General features: G+C 41.2%; 2 protein-coding genes across 2 annotated transcripts in view; both read left to right on the top strand.

The window, feature by feature from the left end:
- The window catches only part of LOC143327606 (metabotropic glutamate receptor 4-like), a 152,666-nt gene that overhangs the window by 61,383 nt on the left and 67,538 nt on the right, over positions 1 to 23,745 (top strand). Inside the window, exon 3 of the mRNA XM_076742057.1 lies at positions 20,119 to 20,335. Within this exon, the coding sequence (XP_076598172.1) occupies positions 20,119 to 20,335 (217 nt within the window). The remainder of the gene's footprint in view (positions 1 to 20,118; positions 20,336 to 23,745) is intronic.
- Positions 19,687 to 23,745, top strand: part of LOC143327616 (cysteine and glycine-rich protein 1-like) — a 314,154-nt gene continuing 310,095 nt past the window's right edge. The window contains exon 1 of the mRNA XM_076742076.1: positions 19,687 to 19,692. The gene's annotated coding sequence lies outside the window, so the exon portion shown is untranslated. The remainder of the gene's footprint in view (positions 19,693 to 23,745) is intronic.

Genomic DNA, 23,745 nt, shown 5'->3' with positions numbered 1-23,745 from the left:
CCATGTATTAAGGCTGTGTCCTTACCACAGCGGCCTGGGTTTGATTCCATTGCTGCACATCATCTTCACTCTCTTCCGGCTTTCATGTGTCTCCCCTTTTTTTGCACTATTAAATAAAAGCCTCAAATTTAATGTAATGTAAAGCTGTAGACTGGAAAATCAAAACAAAGAGCTGAAAGACTCTAAAATGATCTTCATAGCTGAAGCAAACTGCAGAACTGAGTGTCAGCTCTCCGTGGGTTTGTCACTACAAGTGACCACTGTCACACCGTCATTTGATCCATTGTTACTATATGATGACTACACTGATGATTAAAAAAGTCATTAGTTGCGGCCCTAGTTGTGGAATTGCTCAGTAAAATCTACAGTAACCTTGTAAAGTGACTTCTGTTGTCACCTTAATCCATAATTTGTAGACATGGCTGAATCAAGTGCAACATGTCAAATCCAATATTCATCCTAACATTATGATTATGATCATAGATTACATTTTAACTCACTTTCTACCGCCCGTCAGATCTAATTAGCCACGGGGAGCTCTGTGAGTGGATTCTTTTTTTCCCCTTCCTCTTCTTCCTGTCAGGGAGTGACTTGCCAGCCCTCTGTGACCCTGTCTGTGTTCTAAAGCTGCCCATCATGCTGTTTTAATCATTTATCCAACCAGTTCTGAAAGCAAGCTGTGAGCTGCCAATCCCTCCCACCATGTGCCAGGCTGCCCAAGCCCACTGATCAAGGAGCACATGCCAGAAATGGAATGTCCAGGGGCACCATCCCACAGCCATTTTGAGGGTTGCTGTGACACATTTCCACTACCGCCCTTCACCAAACTGTCTGTTGTAGCCTCTAACACGTGTATGATGAGATGTTTCCCCGCATGGCTGAGGTTTTCTTCTTTGACGTCCACTGAAAGGCAAGGCACGCTGTGTGCAGTATTTAGTTTTTAGCCTTATTGTCACAGGTAAAAAATCCTACTGGGAGAGAGTAGAACTGTTTTGAATCGACAGTCTTCTCTCAGTCAAAGACAAAGTGAAGGGATCGTGAACTCACTCATGTTGACAAGTGAGCAGAAGAGACTGTATGTTTTACAGAAAGCGTTAATTACCTGTGAATTCTGACTTGAAAGGTGATAAAGGGATCTCATTAGAAATATGCCACACCTTTCCAAAGAGGAAAAGTAGGATTTCATGGAAGAAGCTCACAGCTCTGAGACTTCCATTTTCAATGACTTGCTGTGACCAATAGCATTTTCTCCAGCTGTTGCAATTCTCCAGCTTATTCTTGGGGCTGGGGAGACTATCTTACAGACTTGCCAATAAAATGTCTGTTGCCACTGGGAAAGAGCAGAAACTGTCAATTGGTTTCACCTTATCTACCTTAAACATGCCTCTGCTGACTTCATGCTTCTTCCCATTTCTTTTTCATAGCGTTTTTTCTTTGTTTTCTTTTAGCCCATCCTCCCTCTGCACATGCACACAAAGAACTTAGTCGCTGAAAATACATTATCAAGCTGTGGTTTTTAACAGAGACATCAGACAAAGTTAAAAGAAATAACTGCGCTTTACAAGTCAGAAGTTAAAGGTCTACACGTTAATTTAATTGTCTGTCCTGGATTATGTAAGATCAAAGGACTAGCATTCTGAAGATTCATTTAGACATCAGAACACAATTTGAATAAGCCTTTGATTTGATTCAGTCTCTTTACTGCAAAGGCATTTGTGTAATATCAACAGTCTTATAGATAATGGAGTGTGCAGTATTTGACAAGGACTGGATATCTCTTCATCTCTGGAGACAAGGGAGGAGGTCAGCAGAGGTAAAGCCGATCGGTCCCTCAGTGCTCCTCAAAATCAGGACTCCAAACAATTGTGGAAATATAGATGACAAAGGCTGCCCACAGAACTGCTCTCAAAGGGTCTGATTGAAAGCTCATGTCAGGGAGGCTGAAGCAATCAAAGGACTTGTGTATTTCAAGTCGAAAGAGGTCACGTTGAGAGCATGATAAATCCAACATCCTGATCCACCATTCAAAGGCAGCTGTTTTCTATTGTTGGTGCTGCTCGCTGGTGTTCTGCGCTTCCTGAAATACTGTCTCCCCATCTGCCTTGATGTGCAACAGTTCCTTAAGATGTCAGAAGAGAGACTATGCATTGTTACTTCAGTGGAATCTAAATTCACTTGTCAGACACACTTTCAGTCTCCTTTCATTGTAGTGACACAAGTCTTAATTATAAAGAAAGAATATTTAGTTGAAAATGTTATTTGGGTTAAAACAAATGGAATACACTGAGGTGCCACTCTGGAAAGGTTTCTAAGGGAAACTACCCAGTAATTGAGAAGCTGCCTGTTGGCTCGTAATGCAGCCAACATGCCAATTAGCAAAGGCACACAGAGCACCTGCCTGCTTCACAGAAAAGAAGTAACACCGGCTAAAAATACTGTGATACTCCAAGCTAACACTGGCTACAAATATGATACTGTGATGCAGTGCATATTAAGTATGTCCTACCCTGTATGTACACATGTAAACATTGCATATGTCTACACTAACAGACCTTCATAATGTTAAGACCTCTCCGATCAGTGAGTTTATAAATGACTAAGTAGGTTGTGAAAGCTGTGTAGTGACAGCCCACACAGAATCATCAATAACTCTGCATTTCCCCTGTTTTAGCCACTTTCAGCTCTGAGTTTTGGTTTTCCAGCCTGCAACTTTACTGTTTCTTATCAGCAGCCACAGCAGGCAGATGTTGTCCACCAAATAAAATTCTGATAAACCCGCTGTACACCACCTGTACACCACCTGCCCAGCATCAAACAGCAGGCTGACAAGGTTATCGACTAGCTGGTGAACATTGCGGAGCATTTAGCGACTAATGAGCGAGGTATTTCCCTCGGGGGTTAGCGGAGAGCAAAACAGAGCTGAAAGGGGAGTAAATACGGAACTTTAATTTATCTGGTGGACAGAAACATGACTCCAAATAAATGCAAATCTTTGCCTTTGTCTGCTGGATGTGTAAATAGACAACTATTTGCTAACACCTTCGCCTTATCTTCCTCATGAGGCGGTAAAATGTTGATTTACAGGTTTACAGCTTGTTCCACTGCGCCCTCAAGGTGCCCCCCCCACCCCCCACCCCCAAAAAAACAAAACACTGAATGCAGATTTAACACCAAACCATCACCTATCTATGCTTAAATACAAAAATAAACTGACCTTCTAAAATCTTCGTGAACATGCTTTGTCTGTACCTTGTACTTTTTTTTTTTCCTCCAGTTTTCCACCTTGTGACATCATGAACCAGAACAGAGGGCACCCAGCGCTAATCATCACAATTAAGCAGGAGGCGTTTTTTTTTTTTTTCCCCCCCTTCTCCAAGCCTCTATATCACCCACATTAACCCCCAGCACTGCTTTCAACTGCAGGCATATTTTAATAATTAAGGAACCCTGAGTTCATCAATAATTGAGTCGTTTATTCATTAAACAACAAAAGGAAAGCAACAGGGGCAGAGTCAGTAAAGAGGACTCTGCACGGGTTATCCTGAGATGACAGGGAAGCCTGATCTTTAGGCTGGAGACTGGACTAAACAAGTTTATGAATTACAATGTGGGAGTTATGTCTCTTGCGGTTTGCAGACAGGTTCTCCGGCTGGATGACAGATATGTGGTATGGATAATTGGGCTGGCGATAACTGTCATCTGGCCACTTAATGAAGATAATCAGCTTTTAGTTTGACGGCTCAGTTAGGCCTCTCCGGTTTTTTACTCCCATCTACATGCATTTTAAAAAAAGGTACCAGATCTTGCTGTCAATTACAGCTTGAAATACAGAATGTTTGATATTTGAAGTTTGTCGCTTGCTCACAGGGAAGTTCCCATTGTCTGGAATGTAGAATTTTCTAGGTATCATTTTCTATGTTTTTCTCAGATTTCTTGTGTGCAACCTGTACTTGTACCTCCCCGCCTGTCCCTGATCACAATCAAGACACAAGCTGGTCATGAGCCTGATTTTACAGCTGAACTATAAAAGAGAGGAGACGTGTCCCTCCATTAGTTTGGGGGTTTTTCAAGTCTTTTTTACTGCATTTTGCCTTTGCTTTGCAGACTTGGTGTGCATATTGTTAACAAATACAGAGCTGCTGCCATCAGCACCCTGCATACTAATGAAAATCATGGGAAGAATTTTTATTATTGCGCTCCCAATTTATGCGCTATTAACAGCTAGCAGCTACCCATCACATGGAAAGAAGAAAATGATAACCAAAGAAAGCAGCCTTTTACACTTGAAGCTTCGCCTGGACCTGCCTGCACAAAGTGATACTTCCATTTGAGGGGACTGCTGTTGTTTTGCTGAATTAATTCATTTGTGATTCATTCACTGATGAATTTGTGATGGATGCTTTTTCTAAAGACCGTGCTTTAAAGTCGGGGTGGAGATGCAGAAGTGGCAGCGGTCTGCCCTGTATGGTTTTTGTGTGATTGAATTCAAAACACTTCGGCTGTTCTTGCTGTGTGATCTAATGCAAATGTTACCATGGTTATTTTCTGTAGTATCACCTATATTTGTTACCAGCCAGAACATCGAAACAAGGCCTTTGTGATTTATCTCAGTGACTTCAAAGAGAAAAAGAAAATCCTTTTGCTGAGTACAACCATACATGATTTCAGACACACACCCTAAATCATGACAAACAGATGCACTGACTGCTCTCAGGAGATTCATTTAGGCTGTTTATTTTCATTGCACTTGAGTTAGAGTCAAGCAGCATGTGCGGTTTGTACACTGGGTTTGGTTGTCTGTTTTGTTGTAGTAAACTCCTATTAAACACCTTTGCGCTGGACACGAGATAAGACCAATTATAGTGTACAATAGGGCTGCAACTAATGATTGCTTTCATTATTGATGAATCCCTCTGATGTTTTCAAGCGATCGTTTGGTCTAGAAAATGTTAGAAAATAGTGAACATGCCTGTTACAATATCCTAAAGCCAAAGATGTCTTCAGATGTCTTGCTTTGTCAGAACAACAGGCCAAAACCCCCACAGATACTCAGTTTACAATAGGTGTGTCCCAATTCAGGGGCTGCATCCTTCGGAGGACCCAGCCTACGCGGTCTCTGGAGGCTGGGTCCTGCGGAGGATCCTCCGTCGGCCGCATCAACTATCGGTAAATGGGACGGTCTAGCCTTCGGAGTATTTCCTGATTGCGTCACGACGTCATAACTTCTTCCCTCCTAACCCGGGAAAAACACACGTACGGGGTGCAGAGATGCGCCCGTACAGCTCCTATCGCTTGTAAGAGGCGTGAAATGTAGCCTATTATACAACTTACAAATTCACCTGATGTGAATATCTTCACAGCTTCGCGTCGGACGGTTCACGCCTCCGCGTCGTCCATTCATTTCTGATAATGGACAACTCGAAGGGCATTATCCCGCTTTTACCATGGTCACTTACGAAAGAAATAAATATTAAATCAATTATTAATACGTTAATGTTTTGTTTTTTGTTTTTTTTACCGTTAACACCGTGAGTCTTTAACAAGACGCGGCTGAGTGGACTATTTAATATCGCTCGTTGTGACGCGTTGCCAAGGTAACCGGCTCTGGCCACAGAACCTGCAGCTCGGTCGGCGCAACTGTTATATTAGACCTAATCAGTGGAGGGAAGTGACATGATTGCTTAACGTTATGTTACGTGATACAAAGTATCGTTTCAGAGGGCAAGTGCAAAATAAGATATTAGTTGACATGCGAGCTTGTAACATTTGTAAGTGAAGAGTTTTAATAAGGCTAACTGTTAACTGAGCTCCTCATATCAACAGGTCGCCATTATTAAAAAAAAAACAAAACAATCGGTGCTCAAAGCATCTTGGGATATGGGAGGACGTGAAGGATAGTAGCGACGCATCCTCCAAATACAGGGAAAAGGAGGACGCATTTGTCGGCTGCATTTGGAGGATCCTTCGAATTTGGACGAATTGGGACAGCCTTCGCGCAGCGTTATGACGTAATCGGCCTTCAAATCCATCCTCCGAAGGATGCAGCCCCTGAATTGGGACACAGCTAGCGATATACAGAGAAAAGCAGCACATTCATTCTGAAGGAAGCTGAAACCTGGGAATGTTTGGTATTTTTGCACAAAAATGACTCCCGTTGCATCATCAAAATGGTGATTTATGTTCTGTGGATTGACTAATCGCTGAATCGACTACTCGTTTCAGCTCAACTATACACAGAAGCATCAGACAACTCGAAGCGTCACACAAAACAGCTCCGTGTTTTTCCTATTATAAAATCTGTCGAAACTTTCCCAGTTTGGTGCTGACAGTAGAAGTGTTTTGTCACTGTACTATTCTGAGACAATTTGAGAAACCACAGGCTTTAAGTGTGTGGTATTGTGGGTCAATCATTGTGGAATTATACACTTGACTAGACTTGACAGTTCATCCACTTACATCTGACATTCCCAGAAACTAATGGATGTGAATGAATAAAAAGCACCTGGATGTTTCTCTTAATAAACCTCACACTGCAGTATGTGGACTTTGTTTAAATTTCATCCTGCCGTGTTTTTTTTTTTTTAATGCCAGACAGCTATTCATTGATAAACTCAGAATAAAGACACACTTTGAAAGCCTCCAAAAGCCATAATAGTTTATTGACCAACTGTGAAGCAATGAGACTGATGTTTCTGTGGAGGCGTTCAGAATTGCAGACTCCCAACACCAACGTCACCACTGCTCATTTATTTTTTATTTCACAAAATTTGCTGGAAAAGATTAAGAGAATCTTTAAGTTGAGTTGGATCGGGCTGCGTGCTGTCTGTGTATGTGCTGTGTATTAATATGCCGGTGCTTGTACTTTAAGTTTTATGCAGCCGAGACACTTTGAGAACAATGTTATGACTTTTTGCCCTTTTTATGTTTGAAGCAAAGGAAGACTGTGGCATTTTATTTTATTTTTTTTGTTTGTACAGGAACACGGCGTATCAACATTAAAGAACAGAACATCACACAGAATTTTAAATAAGCCCTCAAATGCAGCCGTTCCATTTTTACTCCCGCCTGCTGGATGGATAGCTTCAAGTTGAAATGAGCACCGGAGATGTTGAGATACAAGCCCACACAAAAGGCGAACATAACCTCCGAACGTTTCCTGCCCTTCCTGATAAGGCTCCGGATTCACTCAAGATTGTGCGTTTAAAGTTGGGCGGATTTAAGGGTGACATACAAGCACCGGGCCTTTGTGTGGGTCCGTCAGTGTGACACTCCGTACAGCTTTGTGGTCTACACAGTTTGAGAAAAATCATTTTCGGGCCAAGGCAAACATTTTGCCTCTTCCTGTCGTTCTAAGCCCAGCGGTGCAATAACCTTGATGGTTGGATATTGATGATATCTCGGGCTCTTTATGAGGACATGCGGTTCCTGTGTTATTAAATGGCATTTTATTGGTTTGTGAGGTTTTATCTCGGGGTGTTTTGAAGCACACTGCAGAGAAAGAGGCCTGGCAGAGGGACGCTTCCTCCTTTTATTTTACAACCACAATTAATCATTTCTGCCAGTTGTTGTGATGTATCAGTCACTTTTATTTACGTTTGGAGTGTCATCACACGACATGAATTAACATTTTGATGGAAGCTGGTGGGCCTTTTAGGAGCCAAAGTGGAGTGGATAAAATTCAGTCTGGAGGATTTATCTTCAAAGTTGCTTTTCCATCTTTGCAGGTAAGTTGTAGTTTCATCTCTCAGCTGGCCCAAACCGTCCCTAAAATTTCCTCCTCATTAGCTACCTGGTGGACATGTTGGCAAAGGATGTGTGTGTGTGAGTGTGTGTTTTCTACCACCATATGGTTTCAAACGGCACGCTGTCACGTGTTGCTGCATGCCTCAGTGGACTTGTGAACCGAGGGCTACCACTGTGCTGGGTGGGGTGTTCTCTGTCATGCTTGTGGCTATTTTTCATCATGCGAGGGCCATGTTGATGTCTTACCGGTTGCGTCAGTGTTAGTGACAGATGATCAGCCATGCACAGCAGAGGAATCCCCCATGTGCTGTATGTTGTGGAACAAGACACGGAGATGTGGCTGGTGTAAATTTTGTACCCTGACTGCTCGGATTTGTTTTGATTTGTAGTAGAAATACTGGAAGCGTTTCAAGCTTGCCTGGATGCTGTTTTTGTTTTTTTACGCTGGCAAATAAAATCAAGTATTGGCTACTGTTAGAGTTGACTTGTGACCAGTGAAGGAGCTGGCCACCGCACAAATGTTAACATCACCTTTTAATTGTCGCTATAATTTATCTCTGTAGTAAATCTGCGTGCTGCTCACCTTTTATTGGCCCTTTTCTCAGCAGGGATTTTGACTTGTCATGCAGCAAAAGAACAGGTGTAATTAAAAAACATTAATGATGGTTGCATCCCATTTAGTCTGGCTAATTTCAGGGCGCTGGTACGATGCTTACTGACTCACTGGAAGTGCTTCCTCTGACACTTAATTGGAGCTGAGCATCGTTAGTGTTATTAGTTCCACCTGTGCTTTCGCTGTTAAGACAAGTCAATGTGTGGCCTTGAAAAAAAAGGTAACCAAATACCACCACGTTTATAGAAAATTGAAAGGTGGAAATATAGACACCAAAATTCATGATGAAACGAACCTGGAAGATTCAGTCACTGAGGAAATGTCCTTTGAAAAAAAAGAACTTGAAAAAATATTCCTCTTGAGTCTAAATTTGTGAAACGGAAACCACATATTTGAAACTGCACTGCTTGAAATTACCTACTCTGATTTTTTTAAAAAGGGAAGTTCAAACCATATAAATCAGATAGGTGGTTTTGGAAGCATGTGGTATTCAAATTTCAACTTGAGTATTCAGTAGTGGTTAAATTTTACAATAAGCGTTCAGTTTCTTATAAGATTCAAATTATTACAGCCTCTCTTTGCTTCCGTTAATCTTCTTTAACAATGTTGGCATTTCTAATCACACTTTTGTTCTGTTTCACTAAGAGAAACACTGTTGAAATTTAGGTTGCTGTCATACCTGAAAGTCCAAAGGTCTGAACCAGGTTTTTGTTACATTGTGCACATTCGATCCACGTTGCAACTATGCGAGCACAGTAATGAACTATACATAACTTACCTGTCCACCTGTTACCTGTTGTCATCACCTACCTGGGCTGCGTCTCCCTATACTTGACTTTGATTGGTTTGTCAATGTGTCTGACTTCTGGGTGTTGTCTATTTGATGAGTAGCCTTCTACCACCCTTTGAGTTAGTGTCGAAAAATGAATGAACAGATTAATTTTGATCAGATTAAAACGTCTTTTTGCCACTGCAATAATAATAATAATAATATGGCATTATTACCAGTAGCACCAACTGAAAGACTGAATTCACTAAATGAACTTCTCAGTCCAGTCAACTTTCTCATCTTCCTGGAAAGTGTCAGCATTTTTATGAACTAGACTGTGAAGAAAATACTCAGTTGCCAGTTTATTAGGTACACCTAGCTAGCAGTCTAACAGTCCTGCAATAGATCCTACCTTCACGGAGATTATGAAATATAAACTTTTTTAGACAGGTGTTCATTGAACTGTATGATCATTTTAGATGATGAAGTTTGTGGTGCAGCTGAATTGTTCTGCGCTTTTTGAATGCTTCTAATAGTTAGTCCACCGTTCATCTAAATTAAGTTGAAATGAAACTGACATTGCGTCTAAAACATTTGTATGTATGTAGTTAAGTCACTTCAGTTCTTTTTTGTATTTCCTCTGGCACAGAAACAGTTTTTCACATTATTAATCTCCTTTAGTGAGACACTCATCAACATAAGTTACCTAAAGAAGCCATTCATAAGCTCGGCTTATTGCTTTATCAAAAGGTGCAACTTAAACAAAATTCAGAGCCCCTGTGAGATGATGGCTGCCTCGGGTCATAATATACTGTATGGTCTGGCTTTATGAGTTTAAATGTTGGAAATCATCATCTTCACTAATATAGAAAAGCAGTCTGATCCACCAGCCTGCAGCGATAACATGGTGCTATGTTTAGCACAGGTGAGAAGTGCTTCAAAGAACCGTGGAGCATCTCAGGTATCTTAAGGGACCTGCGAGAACCATTGAGACAGAGTTAGAACTTTCAGCATGTACAGCCTCTTGTGGTTCTCCAAAGTTCCCACGCCTCCTGGAAAACATGGAAAACAGTTGACCAGTCATGGAAAAGACAGTATTTTGAACAGGCTGCTCTCGGTTATGTTGTACTGTGAACACATCTTCCAGTCACGTCACATGATAGCAAATGCAGCCTGGATGACTACACACCTTAAGTGGCTGAAACACTGAATAATGGAAGTTACATTACTCTTCAAATGTGAATATTTGTCATCGCCGGCTGGTAGCTTTTCTTAGGTTTATAAGTTAATGTTACTTTCTTCCGAGCGTGTTTTAAATGGTTCAATAACAGTAAATTGGTTAGCATATTTGGTTCAATAGCTAATGTTGATGTGGTAACTAGCTTGTGTTGCCTGCTAAGGTTTAAAGGGACAGTTCTCCCCAAAATCAAAAATACATTGTTTTCCTATTAGCTTTTTTTAGGGCCTCATGAAATCCGTTAAAATTTTATCTAGCTTATATTTGTATTTTTTCCCAAATTCCGTCTTTTCCTTCATTTTCCTGAATTCTGTCTTTTACCACTCAAGTACATTTTGCCAAAGTGTCAAGTGTCAAATCATATAGTGGATCATTAAAACAATTTTATGAATATCAATTTATAGAGCTCTCTTCTTCAGGAGAACTTGCATATGCAGCCTGAACACCGTGGATAAGTGGATTTGTTGGAGGCTACTCTCATACTCGCTTCCTTGTTTACAATACCTGACCAGAAACAAATGCAGCCTTTTCATTTTTTCCAGCAGAATATCTGACTCTTCAAGTCTTCAACAAACTCTCATCTTCCATCTGCTGATGTGCTTCCCCATCACAAGTGATGAGGTCTCTCGTGGTTTTTCTCTGTTTGTTCTGTTTAGTGTGCATCTATTTCCCTTACTCTAGTCTGATATTGCTGGTTTGTGCAGATTAATTCATAGCTAACCAATACTGCTGGCTAGTGTTACAGCTCAGGCGAGGGGGATGTCATTAATGTTTACATCCTGTTCTGTCATGATCACGAGCCTCTCCACCATGAGTGCATGCACGATTCCTGCAAAGATAAGACGTGTAATTTATGTTGGGCATTTCTCATTATTTTTTATTTTCTCAAATTAAACAATCAATCAAAACAGTCTTGATTAATTCAGTGTGTAAAACTGCTGCAGCCCCGGTGTTGCTCATATAGAAGAACGGCCACTCGTGCATGTTTACTTGGATATATTTTTCGACATAAATGGCTCTTTTGAAGACAACTGAATAACATTTGGTCACCATGACTGAAAGGACCAAATATGGCATCCAGTCTGTAACCATTTCAAAGCTCTCACAAGCGATGACCATATTTTCTTTATCAGAAAACATTTTTTCCAGATTGACATAAAAGGAAAACAGGCTTAAAGCAAACTTCAAAGGAAAATTCTTCTCATGTGCTCGAAGTATATAACAGTACACTTCTGCCGTTTCCGAAAGTGTTTGGGTACAATCAAAAATCTATTTACCCCCACAGTGCACTAAAAGTTGAACATGTACAAGAGAAATAAAAGTGCCTGCATTTAGCTGCTTTCAACCCCTGCACAGGACACATTTTAAGAGGAAATGTAGTATATGCTGTAGCAATGATTATCACTCACTGCCATAAACAGAAACAACATTCACTTACAGGCTGAAACAATAAACTACTTTAAATGTTACTGCGCTGTGACAACCTGATTTATCCGACATTATTGTTTGGGGTTAATTGACTTCCTCTTACATATGGTGGAAGAATTGAACAGCTCATTAAGGGGTCTATGGGGTTCTGCCACAGGTTTAAATAACATTTAAAAGTTCTCCAAGTTCAGCTTTTCTTGCAGTGCGAAGCAGATTTTGCTTGAGGAACTTTTTCAATAAATTCTTGGAGTTTCTCCAAGAGGCTCTATCGCATAGAGAAGCAAAGTGGATCACTAAAAAAAAAAAAAAAAAAAAGGCTTCACACCAGCCAGTGTTTTGTAGTTTGCAGACTGATGCGAGTAACATTTATGTTGCTGTCTTTAGTATTTTCTTATACAATCTCAGGTCAAACACAAATCTCTGCTCAGTAACAGTAAGGTCATTTGTCTCATCAATTCCAGACAAAATCAAAGGGATGACAACTTGTAGAGCTGATCTCAGCATGCAGAGCAGAAGTGTGACACGGAAATCAATATCTGCAAAGTCCTTCAACAGAAAACTGACATGCATGCACAAACACGCACAGGGAGACGCCCACACACGCTCTGTGTGAAAGGTAGCATTTTAATGGCTAACTAGCTGGGTTGATCATGTGTGATAAGCCAAGCAGTATCATCTTCTGCAACCATCATCTTTTACAAGAAGTAACAGAGGTGTGGTTGCAAAAGATGATACACATAATGGTTGCACATAATATCGTGCAGCCATACCTGAACTGAGGAGTTAGCATCACATCAGTAGAGCTGAAGTAGGCAACAGAGAGGCTCTGGTTACCCAGAGTGATCTGCATGATTGAAGCAGGAATGATGGCATGTCTCTGTGGACAACAAAGCAGGATGAGCTCAGTGTTATTGGCTTTGCCTTCCCCTCTCAATTCAGTCGAATGTCAAAATATTAAAGGTCAAATCTGAGAGATAGAAATATTATGAAAAGGTCTAAAGCATGCTCAGAGATTTTATCATCACCCTCTTGGGGGTGAGCGTTTGACAGTGGACAATATGGTCACACTGCACGGCTGTATCCGACTGCACTGAAATTAGGCACCATTGCCTAGGCTCACATTTTGCCATTTAAGCTCAATTAACTGTTGACCTAAACCCATTATGAGTATGCAGTGCTTCAAAGTAAACACACAAACACAGAGACCAGAAGAAATGAGGCGCCACCTTTGTGAAAGTCCAAGAAAATTATTGAGATAATGAATTTATTTCCCCTCCTATACAGGAACTTAATATTGCGTCAGTCTGAATCATAGCCAAATGTCCCCATTGTGCTCAGCGCTACGTTGTTCATTCCCACAGCAGTGAGAATCTGTTTTGTTATATCATTATGCGGGAATTGGTTTTCTATTCAGGAGGCTCAGCTATTTGCTGCTCCACTTACCCTGACAGTAACAAAGTGAAACTTTAATCTCCCCTCAGTGTCAACAGCAGCTGATAGCAATTAAGGAGAAAGCCTGGATACTGAAGTGGTGCGTTTGACTCAAAGAGTTCACCCCCATCTCTCACTCCAAAATTTAAACGACTTCGCTTTATGTTTGTGGCCGCTGTCCAGGCACAAATTTCTTTTCAGGCCCTCAGTTGAATGAAGAGGCTATGTGCATGAAATAATCATGCATGTCTCTATTGTTTCTGTGCAGATGTTGAGCATGCATGAAAACAAGATATTACAGTTATTGCTGTTTTCATTACAGATTCTATTCCAGCCGTAAGTGGCCGTTATATAGTTGAACAACAAAAATTAGATGTAATTTCAGCAAATTGAATGTGTATGAGGCCAGAGCAGAAAACTGCAGGCGTTATCTCTGCCTGGATATCGTGAGCACACTGCCGTTTTGCCCACTGACTCTTAGGTATAATGCAGCCCTTTCTGTACTGCAGCCAACACACAAAGCTCCTGCTGTGTGAGAGTGAGGAGCTTTTTGCACTGCGAGCTCTGCTGCTCTGTAGCTCTCTGACACAGAGCAAAACAATGCCAAAACCCACTCTTCATTGAGTGCTAAAGCAAACCTCGAACTGTTTAGACTTCGCAGCCTGGCAGATGTTTTCATGTACGATTATCGTGGCTGTTTGTTTCTGCATTTACACTTGTCTGAAGACAGCAGGCAGAGCTGCTAAACGCTGATGATGTCAGTAAAATTGCTTGTGGGCATTGGACTGTGGGTTAAAACGTGTCCCCGTGTCTCCCAAAATGTTTTTATGTTACTGTGTGAAAAAGATATGCTAATCTGATGAGGAAACCGGGAGGGCAATCTTACTTCAGAGTAATTTGGAGCATCATTAAGCAAGAGTTGGCATTTTTTGCAATTTGTCGCCCTTAAAGTTTCGTAGCGTAAGTCACTTACGCACCAGTGTCGTAAATATTGACAGCTGTACATGTGCATTTGTTATGAGTATGTTGCCTATGATCAAATTCTAGTGAGCTGACAACTTTGCTAACACAGCCAAACATCAAAGAAGTACAACAGAAGACAAACTTGGCAAATCAGCTAATATTACTTGCAGCTGGCCAGTTCAGCGTCTGTTGTGCAGCCTTTCATTTCGCAAAGCTCTCGCCAACGACTAAAAACCAGTCCAAGATTTACTCCGGTTTAGCCTCTTGCGCGGTCACTCTTATTTTTCGCTCTTCCTACCTTCCAGTGTCAAAGTCCTCATGTCTGTAGAGACTGCTGAGGTTCTGTTCCCTGCTCATCCAGCTTTGGTGCCCATTCCACCGCTTCTCCTCGCCAGCATTCCTTCCCTGGATGCCCACCTCTCTGTCCCAGAACACCTCCTCCTCCTGGTTGTCCACAGCCCCTCTACTAAACACCAACACTCCCCTAGTGCCCTAAGTTCTGTCTGTTCCATGCAGAGTCAGTTAGCTGCACAGCTAATTTGCTAAGGGCAGCTACAGTTAGCAGCAGTTAGCGGTTACTTACTAAGCAGCAAGTCAGGCTATCTGTCCATCAGGAAACACCACAGCGCTGCTGGTTTCATTTGGCTATGTATGTTGAAAGTCTGCATTCTTCTGTGGTGAAATGAGATTGCCAAGCAGTAAGGATAAACTATGTTTACCCATCCATGTTTTTCATATGCAGCTTGACTGAAGCAGATGCCATGCATTTGGGCCGCACTGCAGGTTGCAAGGATCTGTCATGCGTCTGAATTACACATGCAAATAGAGTCAGCTGTTTTGCATTCCAGCATAATTTGGATGGAAAAATACTGCACCTACACTTCAGGTCCCAGCATTATCATCATTAAGTTGCTCCTCATCTCAACAGGGTGCTCAACAAAGCAAACAACAGCTGAGATAAATGTGGCACCAGGCAGTCACTAAAAGGTCTTAAATGATGCTGTAAAACATAAAGGGATGCAACACAATATTCTGTGCCAAATTCTGATTTTCAGAGAGGCGTTAGGACCTCAGGTGAGGTCCTAACTGTACACCTGTACATCTACACACAGATCGAGGCAATACTGTAATATGAGTTATTTGTATTACAGTATATTCAAATATAGTCTTGAGACTCAAATGTAATTTAAAGTGCAACTGAACAAGAAGCAGAGAACGTTGCTGACGTTTTTGTTTTACAGTCAAAATGATGTTCCACTGAGGTGTGATTCTCGCTGAAATGCATCAATGTTAAGTTCAACAGATACAAAACTATCTTTCTAAAATGAGTGTAATAAGTCTGCATTCACAAACTCAGGTACCAGATGCTGAGATCACAAACTGAGGTCGACGAGAGAGCTCTTGCAACATTCGGGTCAAAATGGAAAGTTTGCTCGTCTCTCAGCCAACTTGTCGCCTTCGCAGTAACTGACACAGTGTCACATGGATCTATTTTTGGTCCAGAACTGTATCTGCTAATAGTCACAACAATTACACAGCTTTGCAGTCGGCTGCATCCTCAGCAGAGAACATGTTGGGTGTCGTAGCTGAGAAAGTCGCATGCCAAACAGAGAAACTCATTCAGTCTTATCATGGTTTATGTCGAAAGACCTTCAACTGATGAACTTTTGTTCATTTCAGATGCAGGGTAAATAACGATGCCCTGGACCTTAATCCCTCAAGCATCATGGTGTGCATATTTAAGAGTTATCCATTATTCTGCAGACCACCCTACCTGGTCTCTCTCAGTTTAATGTGAAGAAATTCTTGATCATTCGGAGCAGTGCAGGCCTGTGAGGCTGTTTTCTTGTCATATACCATTCATGCATCCGTCAGACTGTCTGTGCGAACCCTAATATGGGAGGGAACAGGAGAGGGGCAGCTGGATGAGGAGGAGAGCAACACGTTTGGCAGAAAAACAAGTCTTTAATTAGGAGAACCATTTTTTAATTACAATAACATAACAAAACAGTAACTTCAATTACAGGAGCAGAGACACCTTGTGTGGGGTTAATTCCACTGAACAGAGCATTTTTAAGTATTTAAAGAGTCTACAGGGATGCCTGTAGACCTTATTAGAAATGCCACCAACACTGCTAAATGGAGAAGTAATTGTTGTGAAAATACTCAACATTTCAAAGGAGCCTTTTAGTTACAGGAAAATGTTCTCTCTCTTTTTTATCCCCGAAAACCTCCATCAGAAATATATTAAGTTTTGTTAGATAAGCTCTTAAAATTCCAGTCCATGAATACACCGAGTTCCATTATTATGTTTTCCATATCATTATTTCATGTTTTCCCCCTGCCGAGGCACGCTCAGGGAATCATTTTAAGGTCTTTGTACTGAAGTGGAGTACCTCAGCGACTCTGGCCTCCAACCTGTCTTTATGAATACATTTCAAACCAAGCTGGGGTCGCTTGGACAAGCATGGATAAGGCTGTGGAGGAAGAGACTGAAAATACCACAAACAAACCCCCATGTACCAAACAGAGAAGGGAAACATGGCTTTTTTTTTTTTGAATTTCATATAATAGATCTAAGAATCAGCACAGATTCTGCATGGAATGAGGTTTACATATTAAGAAGAAGAAGAGGAAGAAATTATTATTAAACTATTGGTTTGATTTTTATTCTGTCATAAAAAAGTCTACACATAACACACTTCTACATCCAAATATAACAAAAAGACATGAGCTGTGTCCTGAATCCATACCAATTCCATACAGTATGTACTACTCATTAGTTGTCATATTCTACTATTTTAATTATAAAAAAAAATCAGCATACTTTACCATTTCAAATATGTGTGATGCTAGCATGTAATAAACCGCAGCTGAATGTTACTGCCAATTAAACTCCACAAAGAGACCTAAAAATGTTTTTCCTTTAGATTTAGAACTTATTTGTTTTCCAAGATCTTTGTTGAGCTCTATTACCTCTACCTGCAGTTTATTCCATTTTTTTCCAGCTGTGAGCAGCTCTTCCATTTCCTTTGTGCACTGCAGTTTGGGAGAATAGTGTGCATAACAGCACAGTCATAAATCAGCTATCTCGTAGGCATGCTGTCTGCTTTGAGTGAACTTTATTTTGTCACTTTTCTATTGTGAGCACACTACATACTGAAGACCTGCATAGAGTCAGTATGAAGTGTGGAATTTGGACATTATGACAGATTCAATCCAGCGTGTGGACATGCAGAAACACAAACTAAAACAAACTATGAACAGCATAAACAGTGATATGTATACAGTTAAAGCATGAGCAGCAAAGACTGCTGCGCCCTTGCTGTATTACCAACCTCGGGGAAAGTTGGAACGTGCAGATTTAATTATAGTCGATACAGTATTGTTTTTTTTGTTTACTAAAATACAATATGCATTCAACCATTTCTCCTCTTTAAATTTAATTAAACAAAATGTTTTTAAACATGATAATAGAACCCCAATTCCAAAAAGCTCCCGAAGCTATGTAAAATGTAAATAAAAACAAAATGCAATCATTTGTAAGCGAACGGACCAACAACAGTTTGACAAAGAGTTCCAGAGCCCATGTACTAATACCCTTCATACAATCATGTGTTCACAAAGCGGTGAACCTCGCTCCATCCTCACTTGTGAACCACTGAGCCTTTCCAGGTTGCCCCTTTCATACCCAATCATGATACCTTCACCTGTTTGGAATGTTCCAAACAGGTGTTTTGGGGGCATTCCACTACTTTTCCAGTCTTTTCTTCCTCCTGTCCCAACTTGTTTGAAACATGTTGGCATCAAATTCAGAATAAGCAGATATTTACAAAAATCAATGTAGTTGATGAAGTAAAGCATTAAATGTATTGTCTTTGTGCTGTTTTCAGTTGAGTTTATGTGAAGATGGTTTAGAAACTGGTCACGTCCTGTTCTGTGTTTTTTGACTGTCAGGTATTACACCTCTGCTGGTGCTGCCTCTTGTACACTCAACCATGTGTAAATAAAGGTGCCTGGTCATTTAGGCATGTATAAATACACATGGCTTGTGGCTTGATACTCACCCCTGTTTGCAATGTGTTATTATTTTAGTGATTTTAGTGCTGCCTAGCATATAGCACATAGCAACTAACATGCTTACACAAATGATTGGTTTATGCATACACATTAGGATCCCCTGCATCATTTATTAGATCCCTTGTAACTAACCACCTTTTTACATGTTTTTATATCTTTTCTAGTCTATATTATCTCTTTGTACACCTACTGTATCACAATCTGCGACTGAGGGATCAAGCCAAGACAAAACTCCACTTTTTTTATTCATACAGTTTTACCCAGATGAGCGAGTTGGGCCACAGTTCATCTTGGGGAGAGGAGGTTGCCTTGAAGCCAGATATTTAATATCAAGGGGGTGTGTGTGTGTGCGCCAGCCTTCAGGTCTGCGGGCTGTGATAATGAAATGCTGCATGTGGCAAGAAGGCATCTAGAGGGAAAACAGGGCTGTTTTTCATTTGGATCATGTTTCACTGAGTACACCTTCTTGTCATTTTGTTTAGAGACACAAAAACATGACGACGGATCCTCATCAAAAAGGCACACTGTGTGTCATTACCAGGAAACACCCCTGCCTTCTGTTTGGTGAATCAGTGTGTGCCATGGGGATGAAAAATTCCATTTACACGAAAACAGTTTACCCATTATGAAAACTGACACGGTGCAATCCCTGAAAACAGTCCCCTGTGCTGAGAAACACAACCAGCACCAGAAAATCTAAAATTATGGTCACTCAAGAAAAGGCTTCCTGCTTTAGCTGACCTATTTATTTTTCTATTTACGTTTCTTATGTAATGTTTTCTTTCTCCAGCACACACATCAGTAAAATCTTTGGAGCGGTGGGAGCAACAGAAGCCTGCCATGATGCAAGTTATTGCATTTATAAAGCTTTACTATTCTAAAAGCTACTACTGTGTACCCTGCAGCAGTGGAAAATGTAAGAATAAGGTTTTTTTTTTTGTCATTTTTATCAAAGAACCTACAGCTAAGCAAGCACATGCTGCATCGTGTAAAACATGCTATGCTAAGGTGCTAAGAGACCTATTTATGTTAAGCAAGTGACCCGCGCTCATGAATCTGACATGCTCATCATCTCAGCTTGTGACCTGGCCAGCCGGCTGCAGCATAAGGGAGCTCTGAGGCTGGGTGTTAAAAGGCTCGGTGGGGGTTCGGGATCAGTAGCTCTGTTTTGAGTCTCAAAAGGACGACAGCTTGTTGGATGCCGTCAGACCTCTCCCTTAAAATGTGGTTATGATTTCTACGATATTTCTAGGATGAAGAACTGTTTTTAGAGCTGAAGAAGGACGACCAAAAAAATCAGCGCCCAGCTTCAGTTGCTAACCTTGAAGACCATGAACCAGGCCAGACATGTTGATGTAGACATGGACTCTGACCTAAATTTAATAACCATGTTAAGAGTGTCACACAATCAGCCTACTTTCACCTCAAGAATAAATCAAGAACTCTGAGCAGATTTAGAAAAAAGTGCCCATGTGTTTATCTCCACTATTGTCGCTGTGTGTCTTCCCGGGTTTCTCTAAAAGGTCGATCAAACAGCTGCAGCGGTCCCCAGAGACGAAGCTAAACACAGAAGCAGAGGCAGCGTTCAGTTTTTATGCACCACAAATCTGGAACAAACTCCCAGAAAAGTTTAAGCACTTCGGCTTTCAGCTCTGATAAATTAAGGTGGAAGACTTTTCTGTTTGCCTCTGCCTTTTATTAAATTCAATTTGTAGGTTTTTATGAAAAGCACGTTGAATTACCCTGTTGTTGAAAGGTGCCCTCTCCCTCGATTCCTCACTCCCTTTATCCATACCTATTTTCACTGGAAGCCATTTCAAGCTTATAAAATTATCAATATTCTTTCCTGTGCAGATACCCCAGGTGAGCTATGCCTCCACAGCTCCCGAGCTCAGCGACAACACCCGCTACGACTTCTTCTCACGCGTGGTGCCTCCTGACACCTACCAGGCCCAGGCCATGGTGGACATTGTAAAGGCCATGCGCTGGAACTACGTCTCCACAGTGGCCTCAGAGGGAAACTACGGAGAAAGCGGCGTCGATGCTTTCATTCAGAAGTCTCGGGAGGACGGTGAGTACACTCGGCCTCATATATCATTGCTGTCTGTCTGGCAGCGGGCGTGGGAAGATATTATCCCCTGTGAACTTTCTGTACTGTACAAAATCGGTGAAGCTCAGAGACACGCAAGCAAAAAATCAATTAGTGAGGTCAGATGTTAGATTTCACCCTGAACATGCAAACAGGCACAGCTCGATTATGAACTTAAAGGTGTGTCATCAGAGCACATGCAGAGGTCTGAGAACAGCACAGCATGTCTGTTTGTTACAACTACACATTTGCTCATGATCTGAATACTTTTAAAGCACCAGCAGATACAAAGATCCACTGCAGCCCTTCACAACCTTTACTCACTTTTACGGCTTCTTCTCACCAGCATTTATAATCCCTGGACGCATTCTACACTGCATCTGTTTTGCCATAGTACTGCTGTATACTCAAATGCACTTTTTAAAACGGTATTCATTTTTTATTAATTTATCTTTTATTTAACAGATGAAACCTCATTGTAACACATGTTCATTTTCATTGGCCGAGACAGGCAGCCATAACAATGACTTACAGAAACAAAACACAGGACAGATTAACTACAAAATACACACAAATACAGAAATGTGAACTTCATGAATAATATTTCAGTCGTCATGTAAAAGGTTTAATCCTGAAAACAACCTCAATGGCACCTTCAAATGAAGAGCTGTCATAAACCAATAGGTGCTTACTGTACACGCCTACGTGGAAAAAATAGACCAAGACGTCCAAACAGACACTCAAGGTCAGAATTAGGAACACAAAGTCGGGACTCTTTGCTTACTTTTATTTTTAGGCCCGCTAAAGTTAGAATATTCTGAAATTAATTTTGGCGCGTCGTCAACTTACTTTAGGAATTAACGTTAATCAGTGAGAAGCTGCAAACTAAATGTTTTGTTCAATGCTGTGCTGATAAGATAGAGAGAGGAGAGAAAACAGACTCGATAACAGATTCATTCGTGCAGGAGCTCAGCAGATATGTGGATTTTGCCACTCCAGGCGTCAGAACTCAGAGTCGGTGGTTGTTATGGTTGTACTGGTTAAACTGGAAGCTTTTCTGTTCAGTCAGTGTCCAGTGTTGCAGGGTGTTGGTGTCTTTAAACTCTCTGTATGTTTGAGTGCCATGGTGCTCTTCACCTAGTCCAGTGATATACTGTCTAGAACTGCAGGCAGCCACTTCCAAACCAGCTTGGACAAGCCAAGTGGACACTACCTGCACAGGAACTAGACAGAGCCGAGTTATAGTGTTAGTTTAACAGAGTTGAGCATCAGGCAGAGGTTTTCTGAGGAGATGGTGAAGACTCCAGCAGGATGCTCATGTTGCTCTGTGTCTGCTGAATGTGTAAGTAACATGACAGGTTGGCAGTGTGCTGGAGTCTGAGTTTGTTTTGGAGTTTGTATGTCATCTAGTGTTACACTATAATACACACAAAGAGAGCAAAGTTTGTCGTTCTTTTCTTTCTTTTTGCAAAAAAGTGTATTTCCTAACACATTTGCTTATTTTCATGTCATGAATTGGGCTTCAGGAGTAGAACCATGTGTGTACCATTAAATAATTGACTCAAGTAACACAAAGCCCTCAGTCTGTTTAAAAATCAGCTTGGCAGCTAAATGTACAATGTATAACCAGCATTTTGTGGTAGAGAGAGACAAAAAGCGAATTTCTCCTCTCGATATTATACATATCAAGATTTTCCACTTGGCCAACCCTACAAGTCTGTGGAACATCTTCCCTTTGCGTTTACCCATTTCAAACAAATTACTCTACTGAAGGAGTTCCCCTGGAGTTTGAGTGTTTTGGTTGGCTAAGTACGGGTGTAATTAAAAAGGATGAGACTTAAAGGTGCCCCAGTCATGTCTCTGGCTTGCACTGTGCCTGGACAGAATGAGACTAGCTTGGCCGTGGTTGCTCATCAATTATGTCTGTCGCTCTCTGATCACTTCATCGGCTGGGCACAAGTCAGGCATAGAGTGGCTGAGGGATGGAAGTTTAGTGATGCTGGGTAAAATATGCTAGAGATTTTGTCAGGGCTGAAGACTTGGGTATGCGTGTCTCGTCTAAGTGTTTCCAAGAATCTAGACAGACTGATTCCATCTGAACAGTAGAATTATTTGATAGTGTCATACATGATGTATGAGAAGACAATGAAAACACTGGCAGTTTCATGCATACTGCACTGCTGCATGATTTAGAGTCAAGGACCACTGTGAGCACCAAAGCAGAACTGCTGTGTGAGGGGTCAGTGCACGAGGAATTCATAGTTTGTAGCTTTCAATGAAACTTCTTGTTCAGTTTTCAAATCATGGAACTCATTTACTGTCTGAATAAAAGGAACAGAATTATATGTGTTTATAGACTTTGGGCTTATGGAAACCATCATGAAGGAAGAGGTAATATCTGGACACATTCCAAGCCACAAACTACTGGTCGTTGTACTGTTGATCTTTGTAGCCGCTGATTTTCATGTATTATTATTATGCTTTATTCATGTTTATCAGCCCTCTACCCACTGATTGGCAGCATATGGGTCTCAATCATTTGGCACACCGACTAGGTGATGGCCTCATCTCCCTCCGGCTACCAGCGATATTATCTTTGGCGTTGAGCCATCCTCGGACATGGCAGCCAGGTGCTTGTGCTTAATGTGGTACAGCATAATGCTAGTACCTCTACTAAACTGAAGAGTAAAATCACACAATATACATAGGACTTTGTTTCCTTTCTGGATGAAATGTTCCTAGTTTGTTTAACACGCTTCATTTTTTACCTCACAGGCTTTTCACACTGCACTTACCCCAGACTAAGGGAGCTGTTAGCCCCAGACTGAGCGAGGCTGTTAGAGGATTGTGTGTGTGTGCAAATGAAGCTATATACCGACATAGCATAACCAGCCAAAATGTTCTCAGTGGTTAACCGTTGGCATCCCTACATCATATAGTTCACTCCAGGTTCAATCCAGCTCTGAGTGGATATACATCTCTCCAATCAGCGCGTATCAAATCAAAGTAATTGGCTCTGAAAAAGCAACAGATATTAATTATTAGATATTTTCCAGCCAAGTGATTAGCATTCAGTTTGATCTCCTAATTGAAATGCTGTCCATAGAGTACTTTTATGGTATTAAGAGAGCAAATCCCTAAACAAAGGAAAGATTTTATATTGATATATTATATTGAAAGCATACTGCTCATTCACTGCTGCGCTTGCGCACTTACTTTGCCAGATAGCATTGTTTTGAGCTAAATGTACCAAGAAAATAAGCTGAAAAAGCAAATTATCTGAGTAAGCTCCCACAGTAACAACCCTGGCAGCCCTGCAGCCACCTGCTTGGAGTTGTACCAGCACAGCGTTCCCCCTTAAGAGAGCTAGCAAATATAACTCAGTACAATGT

Source organism: Chaetodon auriga, chromosome 2 (assembly GCF_051107435.1).
Source record: "Chaetodon auriga isolate fChaAug3 chromosome 2, fChaAug3.hap1, whole genome shotgun sequence".
Taxonomy (NCBI): Eukaryota; Metazoa; Chordata; class Actinopteri; order Chaetodontiformes; family Chaetodontidae; genus Chaetodon; species Chaetodon auriga.
This window is presented reverse-complemented; position numbering and strand designations above follow the sequence as displayed.